At 40.1% G+C, this 23,495-nt stretch overlaps 1 protein-coding gene across 1 annotated transcript in view; it reads right to left on the bottom strand.

Annotated features, from left to right (window-relative positions):
• Positions 1-23,495, bottom strand: part of LOC117294583 — a 39,222-nt gene that overhangs the window by 5,296 nt on the left and 10,431 nt on the right. Inside the window, exons 2-12 of the mRNA XM_033777055.1 lie at positions 22,579-22,640; positions 13,847-14,111; positions 9,208-12,576; positions 8,595-8,766; positions 6,713-7,928; positions 5,880-5,973; positions 4,949-5,105; positions 3,870-3,998; positions 3,157-3,267; positions 2,383-2,530; positions 290-421 (exon numbers count right to left, since the gene is read on the bottom strand). Coding sequence (XP_033632946.1) covers positions 290-421; positions 2,383-2,530; positions 3,157-3,267; positions 3,870-3,998; positions 4,949-5,105; positions 5,880-5,973; positions 6,713-7,928; positions 8,595-8,766; positions 9,208-12,576; positions 13,847-14,111; positions 22,579-22,640 — 5,855 coding nt within the window. The remainder of the gene's footprint in view (positions 1-289; positions 422-2,382; positions 2,531-3,156; positions 3,268-3,869; positions 3,999-4,948; positions 5,106-5,879; positions 5,974-6,712; positions 7,929-8,594; positions 8,767-9,207; positions 12,577-13,846; positions 14,112-22,578; positions 22,641-23,495) is intronic.

Here is a 23,495-nt window from a genome sequence, read left to right as displayed (position 1 = left end):
AAAGTGCCTATGAATTTTCTGACAAGTCTGATGTCAGTAGGATTTGAAACTTTGCATTGTGGAATTATGGTATACATGTATGGAAAGGTTTTCGGTAACACAATGTAATGACTATCTCTGGTTTCAACTCGACGTTTCGATCTGTATGGTGTCTATAGGCTTGAATTTTGAGTTAAAAACCATGTCTGTGGGGATTTTATCTCACCCGTTTTACTCGACTAATTTTGTTCCTTTAACAAGACAAGAACCAAGTTGAGAAATAACACTAAACACAGTAAAAGGTCTGTACCTTATCCATGGGCAACTGGTCCAGAATCTCATCTCTCTGGGAGGCAACAAGTAGACTGGTGCCTGGTCGATCTTCATCAAGTTTCTCAATAAGCTGAATGAGGCACTGACCCTGCGAATCAACTGGAATTATCTGAAGAATAGATGACAAAAAAGGTCACAATAAAATAACAGCGTTATTACATAGGCCTATACGCTTCGTTTTTTAAAGGGCAAGGGCACCAAGGCATTTTTTTCTCCTTGGTACAAAGCACATCCTATGACGACAAAACTGACTTGGTAACGAACAACAGAGAGCTGCTGTAGTATGAAACAATGTTAGTTGGGTAGTTTTGGGGAGAGAGGTAATCTCTTACTAAAATATTTGGATCTGAAAAAATACTTCAGGTTGTAATGCACACAATGTGCAACAAGGGTGTTCACACAATGTGCAACAAGGGTGTTTTTTCTTTCATTATTTTCATGCAACTGTGATGACCAATTGAGGCCAAATTTTTCCAGGTTTATGTTATTTTTGTATGCATGTTTTGGGATACACCAAGTGAAAATACTAGTCTTTGACAATTATTATTATTATTATTATTATTATTATTATTATTATTATTATTATTATTATTATTACTGGTTTATTGTAAAAACATCTGCTTGTCGCAGTCCTGAGACTGAATTAAAATACAGATTTACATTATTATATAAACATTTTAAAAAGCAGAGAGAAAATTTATACACAAGAAAAATTAAAAAATTAAGAGCAAAGTCAAAAGAGACGTCATGAGAACTAAAATTAGATAAAACAAAAACAATAAATATTTAACAAGCACACTTAACTAACAAACCCAACAGCAGCCCGACAAACCTACCCCCCCCCCCCCCCCCCCGCCAACAGACACCACAACAAACACCCCAACAAACAAACAAACGAACAAACAACCAATCAAACACCCCAACAAACAAACAAACAAACAAACGAACGAACGAACGAACGAACGAACGAACGAACGAACGAACGAACGAACGAACGAACGAACGAACGAACGAACGTACATACAAACAAACAAACAAACAAACAAACAAACAAACAAACAAACAAACAAAACACTCCACCAGACAAACAAACACTCCACCAGACAAACAAACACATTAAAAACACACAAACAAAAAACCAAACACACACGCGCAAATGGTAAAAAAGACAAAACAAACACGCAAACAAGAAAATAAAAACTGGGAATAAAATCGATGGTAAAAATATGAGGCCTGCCAAAATGTGTTACATGTTCAAAATACTGGTGAGGTAGGGAATGGGGCTAGACCTGTATCGGTTGGTTCTGCACCTAACAAAGAGTCGGAATTCCTAAGGTTATTATTCCTTGCAGGAGGCAGCCACTCTCTATGCTTGCTTGAGGACAGGAGCGAATTACCAAAGTTCAATGAAAGCTGTTCAAGTCTTTCAGTGAGGGGCGGAATGTTAAGCACCACACAAATATCAGCATAAGGTTTAAATTTACAAAAATCCCAAGTAAGTATGATACGGAATGCCTTTCGTTGCATTTTCTCGAGGCACTCTCTTTGGACTTTGGTAAGACCACAAAACCAGGCAGGTGAGGCGTATTCAAGAGTTGGACGAACATATTGTAAATACACTGTTCTCAAGTCATTAACAGGAATGTTACATCGTTTAAGTTGACGTAAGAAGTACAGTTTTTTGTTGAAGGCTTTACACATGTAATCAACCTGAGTATCCCATTTAAGGTTTTCTTGTATATGAATGCCAAGAAGCTTAACACAGTTCGTTTGATTGATGACATTATTACCAATTTGAAAAATGGGCTTAACGGGTTGGTGTCTTTGGAAGCAAGAAATCATGACTTGACATTTTTTGGGATTGAGTCGCATGTGATTTTTTTAATGACCAGGAATGCAAACAATCAAGCTGCTGTTGCATTAAACTTGTTTGGTCATTATTACGATATGTTTGAACCAACGACATATCATCTACGTATTTGTAGTGGGAAACCTCAGGAGTGCCAGAAACAAAGGTGTCCGATGCCTTTAATCAACCAACAGATACAAAAAGAGTCAAAGCGTACAAACCTTATCTGTGATGAAGACAAGGACATCCTGCAGTAGACGTTGGTTAGGTCTGAAGTCCACCTCGTAAAACCCTTCCACCCATACTTGGAGTACATCCAATGTGCGATACACAATCTTAGTCTGGTGCTCTGCATTACTGACGTTCATGCTAAGGAGGTTAAAAAATGCAATGTGGAATTATTTGTAAAAAGTTAAAAGAATTTGAATCAAACCTCTGGATCATCACCATCATTCAGCATAGACTCGGTGGCCGACTGGAGTCGTGATTTGATAATCACCACTTTGATCCAAAATGGAAATTGGCTTTCCATGATTATATGCAATTTACTCTAAAAAGTTACCTATTTGTTTATTTAACAATAATAAATAATAATAAACGGTTCTTGTAAAGCGCATAATACTATAAAGTCTCTATGCCCTTTAATGAGTAAACATACAGGTGAGTTTTAAGTTTCAACATAAATTGTTCCAGGGTGGGGCAGTTATTGGTGCAGTGTGGAAGATTGTTCCATAGTTCAGGAGCAGTGAATTGGAAGGCACGTTGACCATATGATTTGGTGAGCACTGGATGCGGGGTGAGAAGATCTTTGTTGCTGAAGCGAAGAGTCATGCCATCTATACCCTCAGTTTCCTATAGGTTCCCTCTCCTTCCCTGTGTTTGTCACCAACTGATTCAGCAGACACTCCCTACCCACTCCCAGTGGGTTTCAGTTTAGGTTTAGTCCCAGCTCCACCCTTCACGCTTCATCAACTACAGTTTTAATACAAACTTACCCAAGAGCAGACACAGATGTTTTCAAGATGAAGCCAAACAGCTCCTCAGACGTAGTGTAATAGTGATATGTGTAAAAGAAATGGTGAAGATATCCCTGCAGGAGGGCGTGCCTGTAAATAGAAATAATTGTAATAGAAACTTTTAAAGTGCTGGTGTCTTCCACAAGCAGTGCTCATGGCAATGCTCGGGGGGAAAAAAGTGTAACAAAAGTAGCTTAATCTGATGGTTAGATCAAGCTAGTTGAAACTTTAAGACCAATAAAGAACTCACTCCGTGGTAGTGAAGTTAATAATGAGAAGTCCCCTCGATCCACTTAAGCTAGAGTAGTAGTTCCGAACGATCTTCTACCTTCCGCCCAGGTAGTAGTTAAATAGCAGGAAAGTTCTTTTTACAACTGAGAACTTTCCTGATTTTCGGAAAATTAACCTGGACCTGGAGGTAGTATAATATACAGCAGGACAATTTCTAAAAAGAACATAATCTACCTGGCAAGTAGATACACACATGGTGTTACTGCAAACCTAACGGCTTCAAAGAGTTAACAAAATATACTTTGAAGACTCAATGACTGATCAAGGTTATACCATCAATATCTGGCAGTTGGGCGATCTCACTAAAACTACTACCTCTACTTTTTATACTTGATGATGAATGAAACAATACAAAAACACTTGATTCTTAATTGTTGGGACAGGACAGTTTTGTTTCTCACCTTGCATACAGGAATGAGAAGAGTCCTAGAGACTGACCAGCCTGAAGGGTGAGTTTATTACGACCAGTCTGGAAGGATAAGAGAGGGTTGGTGTCTGATGGTCTAAGATCCATGGTAGTCTTACCATAGCTAGTGGAGAAACAGAGAAAAGGCAAAACAAAACTTATGTAATAATACATATTTATTGTTAAATTCAATTAAGTTCAACAATTATTGCACACTTAGTATCTTAAGATATAACACAATATATACAAAAATATTACAGAGATAAGCAAAATAATACACACAGACGATGTAGGGAAAATAGTTAATCTATGTTAATCAAAATACAAATAGACAGCCTAGAAAGACAAATCCCCCACAGAAGTGGGGATGGGGTCTACGAACGAATACTTACTGGTAGAGTCGAATTACTAATTTGCATATTCCCTATGCCGCGAGGCAATAATGCTTAGACTTTCACACACAATAGCGCCCTCCACCGTCCTACCCATAACGCCCTGCGACATGCCTTAGCCACGAGTGGGTAAGGGCGTGATAAATCTGTGTCCAACAGTTCACCGTTTTTGTGATAAAATAAAAACGCCTTATCCTTTGCTGAAAGTTTATAAAGACTAGAACTTGTAGAATTATAGTTGTTGCTGTAGAGAGTTTGAGAAATATAACAGGAACCAGACTGGGTTGCAATAAGAAAAATATGTATAAACTAGCATGGCTAAAAGCTAATAGCTGCTGACACAGGAGCTGGACTCTGACTACAAAAGAGAGCTAGATGCCCTTTTTTTGTAATAATGATGTCACTTTTGCACGAAAAAATCAGATGCTAGACTAAGTTTTCATGTGATCACCGCATTAATATCTTGACCGTAGTACAGTTTGAGAGAGTAGTATAAACTTTGGAGATAACCTTGGCGCATACGTAAGGTAATTTTATTCATGTTGTCTAAGATCCTGGTAAGGAGCTTCTACTTGTACTTAGCGCGGACTAATATCTTCCATTATTCTTACATGCTAAACTGTTTAGAAAAAGGAAGAAGGAAATAAATACACGGAGCTAAACTGGCCTTTCCAGTCCTTACCTTGATGCCAGAGAAAACAGGTAGCTAAGGTCCAATCCCCACTGCTCAGCATACAGCATCTCCAGGTGTCTCTTAGCGGACTCGAGGAACTCTACCCGCTTTGACATCTCCAGGATCTGCTTGCCGACCTTTGACACCATGTGCTTCTGATCTGCACCTGTTTCGTTAAACAAAAAAGACTCAGAATAAAAACAGCCTGCTCACATTATGGTTCTCAACTTTCAAGTAAACTGTTTATTGAACTGGCATCTTGTCACCAGGGTCCAATTTCTGAAGCACAAAAAAAAAAAGCTAAGCACAATAAAATTATGCCTACCAGAATTTGAGAAAAGGATATTATGCTTAGCAGAAAGGTTTTAAGCACAATTCTCTGCTGAAGAAGCTCTATGAAAGTGGGCTTTGGTAGGCTCACTGGGCCAGCGGTAAGATATACTACTCTGGTACAGAAAGGTCATTGGTTGGAATCCTACCAAAGTAAATTGCCTTTGACTTTCCTTTCCACATGACTCTAGAAAGCACAGAGTAAACAGTGTAGGGTCAAAACCAAACTAGTTTGTTGTTTGTTTAGATGACCTCCCGGTATTTGGCAAACTCCCACAATGGGATATAAACACCAAGCAGGCAACAGCCAAACACACTTAAACAAACATTGATTTAAAATCTATGATTATGAATTGCACAAATCAAGAAACTGTGATTCAGTAACTAGACGACGATACTTCTAGTCATTGTGAAATCGGCGTTAGCTAAGTAGGATTCGCATCCACAACCTTATGATTGCAAGTCCTGCAGTCAATTTCATTGTCGGTAAGTACTTTTGTCTACACCTCAGTTAAAAAAAAGACAACTGTTAAGAATGCAAAACTTTAGAAAAAGAAATTATAGAAAAGAAATTCCCTAAATAAAGATTTGAATTGTCTCAAGGTTTAACCTTTATTTGTTTGCTGATTGTTGACAAGTTTCCGATAAAACTTCTCTGTCTTATTCCTCATTCGTCTCTCCATCATCAACTGTTGCTCAACATCCTAAAAGACAAAAAACATTTATCAAACCACTTTCTAGTTCTACTGTATTGGACATGAACACTGAAAAGTAAGGGTTTCAATAAAATATCTATGCGAGCTCATTACCATTCAGAGTTCATTTTTGAAACCACTCCTAGAAGATTTTTTTTCTGACAATTTCACTGAAATGAACAACAGGAAAATTGAGTTCCGACAAAAATTATGGGTTCTTATAATAGCACTCATCCGACATTAAGTGATGCTCAGGGCGCTTCAACATTCAGTATTTTCCTTTGAAACTGCATTTTTCCTTAATCTTTTGATCTGGCATGCTTTACATTTCTGAGAGGTTTTTTTCTTCCAAATACACTGAAATGGATAACAGGAAACTCAGGATTAGAAAAACAAAGTATGGTTCTTATAATCCTGCCTATAATACGCCTGTAAAAAATGCTCAAGGCACTTCAACATTCAGTATTTTCCAACAAGGTATATGGTGTAGCTAAGTTTTTGAAGTATTTTTTGTTTGTTTTTCAACCCCAAATTCCCCTTTACATTAGTGCCCTGGTCGATGGGCCAATTTCATTCTTTAATCTTTCTCAGCTCCCTGAGGAGGATACAGCCCTGAGCTGCCATGCCCTCCAAAGGCTTTTTTCATACACAATATCAACCTCTACCTTTGCAGATATTAAAGATAGAAATGGCGCATGGCCATCACTTTTTTATTACCAACACCGGCTTGTAGCAAACTTATACTTACAGCAATCTTGGTGTCGATGTTCTGCTGGGTCAGCCCTGCTCCAGTTAGCTGTTGTGTGTATGCCTCTACACTCGGATCCACACTTTCTCCCCTGTACAAGACCCCGCCTGGCAAGCCACACCTTGACTCCTCCATGGACGAGTCATTGAAGGAACTCAACGATGGCAGAGAGATCGTGTCGGAGTTGTTGCAAAGAGAACGCGACTGACCCGACGAGGCACTACTGATCGAGCCCTGGCTACCCCTTCGAGATAACATCTCGCGAATCTTGCGATTTGTGGAGTCGCTCGAGTCCGAGTTGTTACGAAACAAGGGCGAGTTCAAGATGGAGGGGGATGTGAACTGACTGGAAGTCAAGGAGGCATTCAAGCTGTCGTCAGTGACACTCTTGCCTTGACTTATTATTGAGCTTGAGGCGTTACTGCTTGCGAGACTCACTTTAGATGCATTCAAGTCAACGGATGATTCCACAGATGTGTTGTGATCTGATTGACTGGTTGATGCATACTGTAACCTGTCAACTTCTTTTCGGTTTTGATGCTCTTCTTTCTTATGGTCGTTCTGGCTTACCACTGCTGCTGTTCTTCTCTGCCGTTGAAGCCCATCTCCGCTACTATTTTCATCCTTGAGTTTGTCAGCTGTCCCCTTTGTCAGGTCCCCTTCTTCAGATGGAAGGGTTGCATTCCCAATCTCTTTGGTAGCCTGGGCTCTACTCCTTAAAGATGCTTCCTTAAGATCATGTTCAGGAGGTCTTGACACCTTCGTCCTACTTTCACTGGCTGAAGAATTGCTTCTTGATGAAGTTCGATTTGATTTCACAAGCCCAGTCTCTCTCTTTGCACTGTGGGACTCTCTCCTATTCTCATTACTACTCAGTTGACCTTGCTCAGTGGAGTCACTTTCTGGACTCGCAACTTTCGTCCTACCCGACCTTTCATCATGTTTTCTACGGTGTTCTTTCTCAGTATTTTTGACCTCAGCGACTTGTCTCCCATCCCCATGCACTCTGCTCCTTTCTCCAGTAACCCTAGACTTGCCGGTAGTCCCATCCTTGTTTCTAATAGGCGTAGAAGTTTGTGGGAATTTCTTTTTTGCTGTGGGGTCATCCAGTTTGCTATCTTGAGTCTTTCTGTCTGCGGTTTCTTTACGATGAGCTGACAAGTGACTACCTTTCATGGACTGCTTGCTCCGCAATGGCTTCTTGGGAACTTCGGACCTTTAAAACCACAATGACAAATTGTATAGGGTGAAATATTTCTCTGAAACGAGACCCTGTGCATATGAAGGGAAAGTAGGGTTTAAAATTTGCATGGTGGAGGTATAACTAGGCGAGGTTTTTAGGTAACACCATGTGAAAAGAGTGCTTTTAGTGTTTGATCTTAATAAAACTGTGGTTGACAACTCAACATTCGATAAGCTTGCTCTGCTCATCTTCAGGAGAATGACGGGCAACTCTCGCATGTACCGACATTGAGAAAACAATTTTTTCTATGAAATATAATCTTCCATTTAAATTCTATTTAAAGAAAATACAAAAAATCTTGAGAATAAAAAAAACCATTTGCAAATTGTTATGAATACAGTTACAATTTTGTATACAATTAAAACTAATTATGAAATTAAAATTAAGACGGAAACAAACAAAAAAGGAAACTGAAACCCAATCAAAACTGCGACAAAAAAACTTATTTTTGTAGAATGCCCTTGCCCCAATTGGCTGCACCCTTATACCTTTGAAAAACATAAACATAAGTTTGACAAAAAATCTTTCCAAACACTACAATAACATTTTTATAGCGATAAACTAGGTTAAATTAAAGTGCTTGAAGATGTAGAATTATTCACTTGTAAGTATAACTCTGTTTTTTTATTTTATAAATACCTGTTTTTATTGAGGGCATTGCTGGCAGGTTTACTGGGTGGTTTCTGTCCATTGACCACTTCATACAGACCCTCCAGTAGCTCTTCCTCCCAGTACAAATCACAGAACTTCTCCGTTACAGCATTGTTGAAAGTTTGCCAACTCAGCTTGCCGAGAGCTGTGATGTATTCAGCTGTTAACAGAGACAAAAAGTTAGTTGTAAAGAATGCAAGCTGTAACAACTTTTGTTTCTGTTTGTAATACATGTTTATTTCCACTTTGGAGCAGGGCCCAATTTCATAGAGCAGCTGTACACGTGCTTAGTGTAAACTAACATTGCTAATATCAGAAATATGTCACCAGCCGACTTTCCATAAAGTTTTCACTGTTGCAACTAGTTCCCCACTCATTTTCTGTTAGAGAAGAAATTATTTTTTGTTACTTTATGAAATGGGCCAAGGGGCCAATTTCAGTAAAGAAATAAGATTGGTCTTAACTGTGTATCAATCTTAAGTTCTAAGTAACATGTGATGTCACAAAACAATAAATATGGTAATACTGACAACTCATTTTAACGGATCTAAGTGCTTTGTAAAAGCAACCCAAGGTCTACAAAAAATGAAGCCTTCCTTACCCATTGCCAAGTCTTCTATTCCATTTTCCAAGTAGCCATCGTATGCAAAGGCTTGCCTGATCAGCTTAATGACCCTCTTGAGAGATGAGTTCCCTTGGAGGACATTGGCAAGCTGCTGCACCTCAGACACTGTGGTCAGCTCCTCACCGCTGGACATGCTGTACCTGAGATTCACTCCGCTGTCTCGCGACATTGAGATTGGTGAAGGGGCATGACGGGAGGCATCTACAGGCCGCGAGTCGTCGACATCTTCCGTGGAGTACCCAGGCTTCTTGGACACCTTGTGGTGATCACTGGGTCTGTGGCTTACATGGTTTCGGGTGCTGGAATGGCTTCCTTTGCTTCCAGATTTCTCCTGGTGTTTACAAAGGGCGCTTTCAGGATCTGCTTTGTGGTAGAGTGAGAGCAATGGCTTGACTCTCTCACAGGATTTACTACGGCTCTTGGAGTCTTGCGGTTTATCCGATCTATCATGGCTGTGTGACTTACTGCGATCGTGGTTTCTATCCCGCATCCGATCAGGATCACTTTGAGAGGAGGATGGTTTGGTTGGCTTCTTACGGATTCCTTTGGGAGAGTTCTTGAGGCGGAGAGTCTCCAAGTAAGATGACTCACTGCTCTCCGACTCGCTGTACAATGAGCCTTTGGCAAGTGACCGTTTGGAGGGCGATACAAGGTGTTTTGTCTTCTCGGTGCGTTTTTTTATTTGATCTCGTTTCCGATCTGGAGCATCCCTTCGAGGTATCTCTGGTGAAAGTGGAATACAAGTACTTTCGCCATCACTACTTGCTCCAGGACTTTTGAGTCTCATCCAGTATCGTTCATTGTTGGCGGTCACTGATCCTGAAGTTTGATCAGAAGTCTTTGCAGAAGTAGAGGTTCTTGTCGTTACTGGAGCGCCTTCATTCACAAATCCAGCTCCTTGTGATACAGAAGAATTACCTTCTAGTTTAGCTTGGGGATTTGAGCCTTGATTAGAGGCAGGGGATCCTTGGAAGACAGCAGGGGATTCTTGAGAGACAGCAGGGGATCCTTGAAAGACAGCAGGGGACCCTTGAAAGACAGCGGGGGATCCTTGAGAGACAACAGGGGACCCTTGAGAACAAGCAGGCAATCCTTGAGAAATAACAGGGGAGCCATGAATCCCTTGCATCGCCTGGGCAGAAAGGTCGACAGGAAGAACATGAAACAGTCCCGTGGTTGGGTCCTGCTGAAGCTGAACTTTGAGAGGGAAACTTGGTACAGTTGCACCTGCACCTAGTGGTTGACCAAGAGGTTGATTTACTGATGGGTAAAGAGCCTGAGGGCTGGCTAACCTCAGGGGCGACATCTGACCAAGAAGGGTATTCTGAGTAGCACTTGCAAAAGCTGGAGACTGAGTTGTTAAAGGAGTTTGAGCACCTGCCACAAGCTGATTGGTGGGGATTTTGGGCGACTTACATGTATTTTGATCGACTGTTGGAATTTTGTTTACCAACACCGAGGAAGCAACAGATTCTTTCTGATCATTGTGACCATCCTTAATAATTGGTTGTATTTGATCGGGTTTATGTGTAACTTGTGATTCTTGCTGCTCTTGCCTAGGTGGCTTCTGAATGGGCGAAAAAGCACTGTCTCGTGTGATTGGTGACCCATGTACAACTTTCACCTTTGGTTTCTGTACCCGACTTTCACCACTGCTGGTACTGTCTCTAGATATATTCCTTTGATCAGTTTGGGAACTACCCTTCAATGTAATCGCTTCTAGTTCCAAAGAAAACTTCCGCTTATCAACTTGCATGGTTTTCAGTTCATGCTTCGTTCTCTCAGGATTGGTTTGTCTACTAAGACTTTCAGTATTTGATATTTCGTGGGTGGTTTTTGAAAGAGCTGATTGCCCTCTCTCTGATGTTTTGGTTCTTGGCTGCCCAGTGTCTCTACATCCATTATGGTTCGAGTCTACCAGTGAACTGGACAGGTTGTTGGGACTACTACAAGGGGATGCCCTTGCACTTGCAATAGCATCGTTCTCAAGCGACTCCAGCATATTAGCAGGTGGGTGTGGATTCCGAGGAGCTTTCAGGTCCATCTTAATTGCCTCCATAGCTGCCCTGGCCTTAGCCTTTGTCTCCTCAACGCTCGGTGTGCTCGTTGAACGAGGAAGACTCTTGTTGCTACCTGCCTTCTCATCAGTTACAACAATCGGTGTGAAGTGAGTTGCTTTTGTTGTAAGACCACCTGGCAGGCGGAAATCAGCGATGCTACTGCGACGGTTGGCAAAAAAATCCTGGAGTTTGTTGAGGTCCTGGATTGAGGAGTAACAAAGCTCGCTCCCGGACATGCTCTCAGTCCTTCGACGTGATCTTTTTGTAATCAGATCGGATTTTGTCTTTGCACCGATTCCGGAGTGCGGATTTTCGTTGATGTTTTCAAGGCTAGATCGACTGGATTTAGTGCTGCTTGATTTGTTCATGCGAAACGCCGAAGAACGCGGTTCGAACGTATTGAATGCAGCAATGCTATGCGAGCGTAATGTTCTCTGGAATTCCACTGGACTCCCTACGTCCGACTCGTCATCATCCAGCCATGGATCGTCTAGAATCATTCCCCCTTCAAGGAGCGAAAGGTCTTCCATTCCAAGCGGCGACAGAGGCTCAGTGCTCCCCGAGGTATCATCTGCACTTTCATACCTAACCTCCAAGCCCATTCCGTCTCGAGGTGACGCCGAGCTTTCAACCCCCGACATCTCCCCTTGTTCCTCCAACTCATTTTCCACGGGTTGTTTCCGTGATTTTAAAAATCTTGCCAATGCGGCAGACACTTTGACCGAGTTAGGAGTGGGGGAGTTTTCGCCGCTTATTGTCCCTCCACTCCTGTCGTCCGACAAAACCTTGATTTCTGGGATAGTATTAGGAGGAATTCTAAAAGGTCCATTAGGTTCACTGTTCCTCTTTAAGCCTGATGCCCCGCTTGCGTATTTCCCTTCCACTGTACCAACGCTAGAATGTCTCCTCATTTCATGCGACTTTTCCATAGTGCTTATCCCGCCATTTGTGCAGTTTCTAGATCCTGACCCGTTTTCATTTGCGGAGTAAATCTTCTTGAGAATGTCTTGTGCCCGTTGGGAGAGGATATTCAAGGCAGCCGCTGTTGGAGCTTCCCGGAGATTCTCCCCTTCTTCATCATTCCCAAACCGTCTTTCTCCGGACATTATTAATGCAGCTGGAGCGCGGTCCTGGCCACTGATCAGTCGTGGAGGTGAGGGTGAGGAGGGATTCTTGTAGACATCGGAGGGGCTGAGAGTGTCTTGAAGACTACCATTGCTCAGTGATCGGCCTCTGGAGAAAAGAACGGATGATCTTCGTCTGGTTGACAGTGCCTCCTCATTTACTGTGCGGAAAAAGAAAAAAATATAAAGAATTAAACAAAAATTATTCAGGATAGAAACTCTCATATTTTCATTTAGTTTTTATTTAGTGTGATTTTGAAATTTGTGTACAGTTGCCAAAATTGTTTGCAAACTCTAATTTTTCAAATTGTACTGAATTTTTGTTTTAGTTTTACTTGAGTTGACACATCTGTCTTTTTAAAATCGTTTCCAATCTCCAATTAGATATGAAAAAAGCAAACACTGAAGGTTTGTTTAAAAGGTAGATATATCTAGTCAGTAAATGTATGAAAATAGAATGAAAAAGGCTGTGCCTTCTTTTATCTTCCAAAATACCCAAATAAAAATAAAAACATTGCTTTCTACATAATGCTCAAAACCAACCTTCAAAGACATTGGACACTATTGGTAATTGTCAAAGAACTTGTGTGCGTTTAGATGGTTGATTTTTAGACCTCAAGTTCTAAACTTGAGGTCTCGAAATCAAATTCGTGGAAAATTACTTCTTTCTCGAAAACTACGTCACTTCAGTGGGAGCCGTTTCTCACAATGTTTTATACTATTAACCTCTCCCCATTACTTGTTATCAAGTGAGGTTTTAAGCTGATAGTTCTATTGAGTAATTACCAATAGTGTCCACTGTCTTTAAAGAAGGGCTCTAAGGTCATTTTTAGTTTTGTGATGCACTCATTTTCCAATAGATAGAGTCCTCATGAACATTGGGGAAAGCTGCAAGTCTCTAGCCACATGATAACATGGTGTCAAATATCATTTGTTGAATACTCTTTCACAGCGCAAACTTTAAACATAACATCATTGGACAGCAAAAACCAACGGGTCCGTACATTCCAAAGAGGAATTTCGGCACAAGTCACAAGCTCAAATTCAACATTGCCATTTTGATTGAATATCATCAGAATTCAAGCATAAACTGATACTTCTCTGTATACATTTCTGTACAAAAATGTACAGACTATTATTTGAAATGTGAGGTCATCAAATGTTTCTCAAATGTTGAAAAAAGTGCACCAGAACATACACAAAATCTCTTTGTGAGTAGTAATAGTGGTTCTGAGAAGAGCTGGTTTGTACGCCTACTGCTCTAAGTAAACACAGTGTCATTTTACACCATGTTAGCATAAAGTTCTGAAAAATAATTTTTCTATGTACTGGAAAATGAGTAGATCCCTAAACTGAAACTGAGCTCAGACCCCCATCTTTAAAGTTAACTAATTTCAGATATTGTATTGATTGTACTCAGTAAAGCCGTACCTGGAAAATCGTAGCATGAATCAATGGAGAGTTTGCGTCGACTGACTGCGGACAACCTCCGACAGACCAACGTTGACGGGTCGTCCAGGTTCCTCTCGCATGTCTTGACAGTCTCTGCCACGCCTGGTCTTCGTTTAGGATCCTCTGTCGACAGCTCGGTTATCAAGTCGAACAGCGGCTGGCTGATCTCCGCTTCGTTGTCTTCGTCGGGGAGGCAGTGGTCCGCAGCATCCAGGAGAGTTCTCGCCAACGAATAAAGATGACCCTGAAAAAGTTAATCAGACTTACACCTTTGAATCAATGTTTGGGGATTGGTTTACAGAGGGGGGGTGCACAAAATGGTTTGTTTAGTTGGCTGGATCATTATTTATTCATTGCCATAAATGAGACCTGTCCATCTGAGTATTGAGCAATGGATACAAAAAAACTGAAGAAAAACAAATAAACCCAACTCAAATAAGGGAATACGACTGGGTCAATTTATAGGAAGATTGGGGCTGAACAAAAGACAATTTATTTCAAGAAGCAGGGTCCACAGGTTCAAACCCTGCTGTGGTAAACATCGTCCACCAAAGGTTGCAATGTAAAAACATGGCACACAGCACAAATTAAAAAAAAAAACAGGCTTATAACCTAATTTGACTGATTTGTGGAGACTTTGCTGAATCATATTTTCCAATAAATACCATATTAAAAACTGCAGAGTTCTCCTAGACCTAAGGGGGTAATAACCGGATGAGAAAAAATTTTCAGTATCACCATAGAGATTTGTCTTGTGACATCACACTTTACTTAGCAACTACGATTGATTTGAAGTTGCGATCAATTTGAGACCTTTGTGAAATCGGTACCTGTTCCTAAAATATAGGGTGCGAACTGACTCTAGGTATGAGGCAATTTCTGTGGTCTAGTTAGTTTGCTCTACATGTAGATTGGCTAAAGCAGTGGGCTCTTATCCCACTGCGTAATATGCCTGTGCAAGTACTGTACAGTGCCTACACATCTATTAGGATGTAAGAATAAAACCAAACCAAATTCCATGCTTAACACTTTTTTCTCTCTCTGATTCTAACTGCCTCTACATGTAGCTACCGGGAAATTTTGGTAGTCTACATGTAGTTGGTAAGACATTTGCTCTAGATTGGCAAAAGTTGGAGGATTGTATCATCAGCTGTAAAAATAAACCGGTGATTTTTTTTTACAGAACTAAGAGCTTACACACATCAGTGTTATACGCCTCTGTTAATATTCACGCATGACGTCATAATTCTTACCCAAAATGAGGCTATAGGGGCACGTCTTGCAATGGCTGCGCCTATGGCTTTGTTTTAGGTTAGAATTGTGACGTACTCTGCATAAATATTAAGAGAGGCATATTAGATTATGGGTAAAACCAAACAAAGTTCCATGCTGTAGACTTTTTAACTTCTGGTGACAAAGCTGAGTCACATTCCAATGGATCAATGGACTGAATGATTATTGAACGGCGCGGCACGGCCATAAAGGTCAAAATCAATACTTCTATTACCATTCACTATGAAGGACTGACATAAACTCCTCCGCTTAAGGCCACTCCAAATTAGCTGAATGTGACAACACTTCAACTATCTATTCCTGTAAGAAAGGCCAGTAACAACGTCTCCTAACTAATAGTAACAAGTTTTAATATACAGCGCATAATCACTGTGAGGTCCCTGTGCGCTGTGAAAGGAAAATCAACAGTTGATAGTTTTGAATTGTTCAGATGTTAGCCCGTTTAACAACCTTAATTATTATTATTATTATTATTATTATAATTTATTTGACCTCAACAGTACAAAAGAAGTCAGTTAGAACTTCTGGAAGTTTCTCTTTATTTATTTATTTCTCTTTATTTATGACACATCCAACAGCATGATTTTAATTGTGCCAATAAAAATTACTGCGCCAATGACAATTACAGAAGAAATTTTCAGTGTTATATGGGGGGGGGGGGTTGGTGGGGCTGGGTGGAAACCAACACAATCACATAGGAACCAACAAAACAAATCTACATCGCCCAGACTGAGGTGGGATTCGAACCAGAGACAACAGAGGTGAAGACAGGGAGAGCAACACTGAGCAAACCAGGGTTCAATTTCATGACTCTGCTTACTGCATAATTCTTTGCTTAAGGCCCTTAGAAGCATGGGTTTTAAATGACGCCGTAACCCAAGCATTTCATGGTTATTTTCAAACCGTGTAAGCTTAATGTAAATCTGTGGACTTTGTGTTTTTGAGTCCTGCAAAGAATACCCAAACCCCATAACCAATCGTTTCAAGTAAACTGTTTAAAAAAAAAATTACAAAATGTAAGAATTTTTAGCTCACTAAAAAGGTAAAATGAGTCCTGACCAGAGAAATATAAACCCCTAAAAGTACACGATAATTTTTTGGACAGTATTCTGGGAAAGTACAACAGTCTGTAAACAACACCAGTATATTATTTATCCTATCGTTTTTGCTGCTTCACTTTAAAAAAAAATAACAGTCTCAAAGAAAAAAAAGCTTCATTCAAGGCCCATCGAAGAAAAAAAGGGAGTGTGTTGTCCTGAAGAAAGGCCGGCCTAACAGAAGACCGCTATATTCATGTGAGATAAATCCTGAAGAGATACAAGGTATTGTAACGCTCTGGAATAAACCCTTTTCAAGTCAGATAATCAATAGTGTTGTTCCAGGGGGAGTTAATTGTTGCAAACTTTCAGGGGGACTGCTTGCTTGTATATGTTGCTGGTGGATATTAGGCTAAGAAAACATCCACGAGGTCATCCAGTGTAGGGGAATTTGTCCGCTTGTTTTTTCGAGGTTTTATGAATGAAAGTGTTTCAACTGAATTTAACGTGAAGCTGGATTATGCTGGTGCTTAAATTGTCCATGGTTTATACACATAAACCATGTTTTATGATGATTCAGTTTTCACGGTTTATACAAAACTTAGATTTGTACAGGTTATTTTGAAAGGCAAAACAGCAAAAGCACAGGGCAAAACAGCAAAAGCACAGGGCAAAACAGCAAAAGCACAGGGCAAAACAGCAAAAGCACAGGGCAAAACAGCATAAGCACAGGGCAAAACAGCAAAAGCACAGGGCAAAACAGCATAAGCACAGGGCAAAACAGCAAAAGCACAGGGCAAAACAGCAAAAGCACAGGGCAAAACAGCTAAAGCACAGGGCAAAACAGCAAAAGCACAGGGCAAAACAGCAAAAGCACAGGGCAAAACAGCAAAAGCACAGGGCAAAACAGCAAAAGCACAGGGCAAAACAGCAAAAGCACAGGGCAAAACAGCAAAAGCACAGGGCAAAACAGCAAAAGCACAGGGCAAAACAGCAAAAGCACAGGGCAATACAGCATAAGCACAGGGCAAAACAGCAAAAGCACAGGGCAAAACAGCAAAAGCACAGGGCAAAACAGCAAAAGCACAGGGCAAAACAGCACAGGGCAAAACAGCAAAAGCACAGGGCAAAACAGCAAAAGCACAGGGCAAAACAGCAAAGCACAGGGCAATACGACAATTGTTCTGGGTGTCTGGAGTTATTTGGAGCACTGAAATCACATCGTGTAGGGCTTTTCATCCATGGTCTCAATAATTGCATAATACAAATTAATATTATATCACTTTGGTTTCCATCCAGGTTTTTTTTACTTCCCTTCTGTTTGGAAAGAGGAACTAGCTTCATGTTGAACAGTCTCAAATTTGACACAAGGAACAAAAATAGTTAACCGAAAAGTAACGTATGTTTTTCAAATTTTAAACAGCATAATCTGTAATTTCTTTTTTTTTAAATACAACATTTTGAACATAAGATTTCTCTATTGAAAAATCAGGCCAAGCAACTTCTAAAACCTAGAACTATTTTTCACGAAAGAGAACAACTCTTAAATAATGGGGTGGTTTTAAACAGGATATCATTGACGATCTTTCTAATTATACCTCATATCTCTACCCGCCAATCTGCTATAACTTGATCCTACAGGCACGGAAGGTGGGCAGACTTTCTTAGAAAAATCAGGGCACCGTCCCTCGAGGCTGGAAATCTTAAAACAGTTTTGAAGATAAAAAAAGGTCCAGAAAAGATCATCCCTTATTCTCAGATCAATTTGAAAGGGATTCAATTTCACTCGAAGTGGGGAAGTGGGAGCTCATTGTAGAATTCATGAATTCATGAGATCCGTTTCGTTTTTCCAGCTATTGAATTTATTAATAGAAAAGCCGACCTTTTCAAATCTGTCTTGTGTCTGTTTGCTTGTAACTAACATTGTATTTTTGTCACAAGAGTTATATTCGATTATTGACTGATCTGATTTGGTTTTACCTGTTACAATTCCTTGAATTGAGAGACATATGGGATCCAGTGACATATTTGTACAACAACATACATTTTAAAGACTATATCTGAATTTAACTGCAACTTGTTTAGCTCTTTCAAATTTAAAGACCCTGGACACTATTGGTAATTGTCAAAGACCAGTCATCTTACTTGGTGTATCTAAACATAGCATAAAATAACAAACCTGTGAACATTTGAGCTCAATTGGTCGACGAAGTTGCGAGATAATAATGAAAGAAAAAACACCCTTGGCACACAAAGTTTTCGAGACCTCAAAATCTAATTCTGAACTCTCAAAATCCAAATTGTGGAAAGTTACTTCTTTTTAAAAAACTATGGTACTTCAGAGGGAGCCGTTTCTCACAATCATTACCATTTAAGGTTTTATGCGAATAGTCATTTTGAGTAATTACATATGAACCAATAGTGTCCTCTGCCTTTAAGCAAAAAATAGTGATAAGTGCACCACCAATTTATTGATTAGTGATCAAAAATAAAGCCTATGGGATCCAGTGACAACAACAAAATACACTCTACAGCCCATTTCTGCATTACTTCAACTTTTGTAGCTCATTCAAACTTAAGTGCTTTAGCCAGGTCTCTATGTTATTTGGCCCTGACAAACCATGCATACATTATAAAGAAGGTGTGTGTTCATACATGCAAAGGGTAACTCCTGAGCTTCCTTGCCAGTCCTACAAACAAGTTCCATTTTGTCCAAACTCCATGCTAGATCAGATAAACTGAAAGACGTCCATGCCATCCGATGGCAAATCTCATTATGCTCCTCAGTGCATCAGAATGATTGTAAAAACCCTAGCTAAGTTAGTCTAGTAACAAACAAAAGGGAATGGCTACTTTACTCTGTGGGTGAACGGTATAAAACTGGCAACTGAAAAGATTAGAACCTTGGTAGATAAGTTCTCTTTCAGCCTGACCAGACTGATTTAAGATGAAAAACAAGACAGTTTTAAAGGCAGGGTATGCTTTCGATAATTACTCCACAAGTTGTATTTTATTTATTTTTTTCATTTACTCTGGTTATCATTATATGTAAGGTTTGCAGTAGCACCATGTGTGTATCTACTTGCCAGGTAGAGTTTGTTTTTTAGAGAACTGTCTCTATATACTCTACTACCACGGAGTAGATTTATCGCATTGTTCGGAAGACTTCTCAGTTCCGAAAAGAACCGACCTGCTTTGACGAAAGGTATAGAACACTGGCTGGGACTACTACTTTAGCTTATAGGATCGTATATAACTGCACTACCACGGAGTCAGTTCTTGAATTGGTCTTAAAAGACGATGACTAGAGGAAGCTTGTCGAAACGTTGAGGCCAAGGAATCTCAGAAAATCAAACTTAATCATCGTACTTGCCAAGAACCCAATGGAGAGAAGACAATGAAGGAAGATCCAGTTTTAGAAGTGGAAGGAAAACCCACGCAGTCAGGTGGGGACTGTAAACCCTCCATCAATAAACTATTATATTCTGAGATAACCTAACACTTTTTGACAAAAACAGAATCTATCTCCATCCATTATTATAGTCTGTAACTGTCTCCAAACTCTTAAGTCAGAATGTCTCTTCAATCATGATCCAACTCAGATTGAAGTTAGAGAAGTACAAATTAACTAAAACCTTCCACTCTCGACACATCAAAACAATTCTTCTGTATATATCCATTTGCCAAAATAAAAATTATTTATTATTGGACAGGTCAACAGTGGCAGCGGATTCTTAGGCTCTTTTACAAAATATCAGATCTAGGTAAAACAAAATGTCTTCCCTGAAAAGGCCCTCAACTCTAGATACTGAACATGTATATATATTACTTCAAGCTCTTTTACATTACTCAGGGGTTAGAGGCATTTGTGACAAACTTGTCTGAAACTATATAATCCAAGTTTTATGTGTTTAAATGATGGCATTCCCACCTTTTGGTAACCCCATAGAGTTTAGATTTCACAGAGCTTTTTGGGAACAGTGTTCTCAGCACTAGAGAAGTAGATCACAGAGCTTGAATACATGTGATCAAAATACCAGCTGATTTTCTTCACCGGACTGGCTTTAAAAAAAGGCTGAATTCAGACAAAAGTATAATATTTCACATCCCTAGCTACTGGATCCAGGGACAGAAAAGCATTCCTGCAACCTACTACCTAGCTCAGATGTAGAATCATCAACAGTCAACAGCTTCAAATCCAAGTTTGTTGGCTAACACTCCAAGAAATGCAACAAGTTCATATTATGGCATATGGACACTGTTGGTATTTACTCAAAATAATTGTTAGCATAAAAACTTACTTGGTAACAAGCAAGGGAGAGCAAGTATAAAACATTGTGAGAAACGGCTCCCTCTGAAATACTGTAGGCTTTGAGAAAGAAGTAATTTCTACTCAAATATTTTAATTGAATTCAAGGCATTTGACAGCAAACAATCTGTACGACAAGGGTGTTTTTCTTCCATTATCCCCCGCAACTTCGATGACCAATTAAGTCAAAATTTTCACAGGTTTGTTATTTATGTATAACGTTGAGATACACCGTGGGAGAATAATTCTCTGACAGTTACCAAAGGTGACCAGTGATTTTAACGGACAGTTTATTCTTGTTTTGGAGCCCACTAATACAGGAGAATACAGATGAAATGGCCCTTAACTCAAGATACTGCTTGTACTTACGAGAACACAGGAGGTAGCTTCAACTACAGCTGCTTCAACATTCCCCTCTCACATACATCAAAAGCACTTGAGTCAAAAAAGCTACACACTGAGGGATCCTCCTCCATAGTTGTAATCCATGTATTGTTGTGATTCCTTTTTTTAAAGAAACTGTGCTGAGAGTGATCACTAATCTTGCATAGAATAATCCTCAAGACTCTGTTCAGCGAAGATGTTCCAACTCACTTCTCTTTTTATAGAACAACGGTTTTGTTTTCTGTGTGTATCGCAGGTTTTTAGAAACAGCCTCCCTCGGACAATCACACAGTGACACAATGACACAGGCCTCAAGTCATTCAGGCCGGCCGGGGCTATTTTTTATGCACAACAGCAGCCATCTAATATTTCAACGAAAGAAGAAACTGAAATTTAAAAAACTTTCTTAGGTTTCACTTGTGACGTCTTCACGATTGCCTCTATTTAGCAGGTCATGACGCTGTCAATGGTCTGTGTATGGATATCTTTAGGTAAATACAACAAGCACTCTGCAAATAACTCCATTGCATAGGATTAAACTTATTTGCATTTTTAGACTGTCCCATCTTCCAGGTAGCCTTAAGATGGGGGCGCCCATAAGTTCCCCCTGACTGCAGGGGTCTTTTGTTGGGTGGAGCATCAGTTTGTTTGCTTGGGACATAAATAGAATTAAGTGGGCTCACTCTCCACTACCCAGCTGCACCAAGGGGCTGGTGGAAATTAGCATACTATTGATTAGTGACGCTTGTGACACACCCACTAGGCCTAGTCTTGGTTCAAGCACTCTATGGTTCAAGACTCTCCTGTTGTTAGTATCTGCCCATGATCCATCGCCACAAGAGGGACTCTCTCACCATAGGCCGCTATCATTGGAGTCGCTATCACAGGAGATATCGGTGATATACCCTCCTATGAGAGCAGTCCTCTAGGCAATTACGGTCCGTTGTTGATAGCCCCCTCTATTGGTGACTCTATCAGCCATGGAAACAAACAGCTGGAGTAGTAAGATAATAAACAACAGTGGCATCTTGAATTAAGACTATCCTAGGCCAAGCCGACAACAGTGGGCAGCAGAGCATCCTATCAATCAAGTGTCTCAGATCTTAAGATGTAGTAGCACAAGAGGGCGCTCTTGTATTATTTCATGGCCCAAAGAATTATCATTGCAGAGAATCAGAGCATACTGATCAAAACATTGAGTTGACAACCAACGGTTCTTTTCAGAACCAACACTTCTCAACAGAGAGATATTCACATGGTGTTTTTTTAAACACCACCTAAATATACTCCAACCATGCAAAAGTTACAAATCCTACTCACATCAAATAAGCAAACTTTGAGGGTATCCAAATATTATTTTCTCAACTTTTTGTAACAGAAAGCTAGACACATTTGAATGTTCACATTTCAGTTGCCTCAAAGTTGCCTCGTGTGACAAGGCCCTAAGAGTGATAGTGATGTAGATAACTACAATGAAGTAATGTTCAAACCTCTAAAGTTTCTCTTTGCTTACAACTTGGGCCCATAAGCGACAAAGTAACTCTCACAAAGTAATACTGCAAAACTTAAAGGAAAGTTGAGAAGACTCAATTTTCTCCCTACACCAGGCATAATATTTGGTCCTTGGAAGATTTTATAATGTACAGGTGCTGAATATGCACAACTGATACTAAAATCAATCAACTCACCTTAAGTGTTGTGCCTTTCCTTTCTGTATACTCTGGCGGCCTGTATTTAGTGTCCAACACATCTACAATATAGAAAGAGAAGAGAACATTATTTTCAAAAACTGTAGTTTAACTCATACCTTTTCAATTTATCAAATATATTATTTTGGATAGTTTTCAAATTTGACAGACCAGCGTTCTCTAGTGGTCCTCTCCTCAAACGCTAACCTAAACACCTCAGGACCAGTGACAATTATTTCAAAGTGGTCCAGCTGGCTAGTACACAATGGAAGACTTTCCAATGCTAGGTGGCAGCAGACTTACCGGGTAAATTTCCATTGTTTACATAGTTCTGAACATGTGCATAATTCTGAGAACGATGGCTTTTACCCGGTAAGTCTGTTGCCACCTATCGTCACAGAAAGTCTCCAATTGAATAAGCATTCCTACCATTTGAACGATGGGCCCAGGAAGAAGCCGATGGACTTGGGTCGATTTCACAAAGATAGTCCTAACTTTTGAAGGACTTGTCCTGAGGAGTACTAAAAAACTTCAGGCTCGTCCTAAGTTAGGAAGAGGAAGAGTAACTCGTCCTAACTCAAGATAAGCTAGTCTTAACTGCTATGACCACGAGATCTCACCATGATGCTTCCTTGCTGCTTGCATGATCATGGCGACCCACTACGACTTTTCTCCCGCTTTGTTGGCATGACCTGCTTGTAACACGCTTATTTTGTGCAAATGATCAAAATAAGGGTGGGGGAGAATGCAGCTACCCAAACTAGTAGATCCCACCTGACCAAACCACGCCTAGTGAGATCCACCCACATTTGGCACATGTTTGGCCCACGATTGGCCACAATCTCAGCCACTTTTCCATTGTAGGAGAGGCAGCGTCTAGGTGTAATGGGGGTTTTACTGGTAAGGAAACCAAAGGA

Source organism: Asterias rubens, chromosome 9, assembly GCF_902459465.1.
Source record: "Asterias rubens chromosome 9, eAstRub1.3, whole genome shotgun sequence".
NCBI lineage: Eukaryota > Metazoa > Echinodermata > Asteroidea > Forcipulatida > Asteriidae > Asterias > Asterias rubens.
This window is presented reverse-complemented; position numbering and strand designations above follow the sequence as displayed.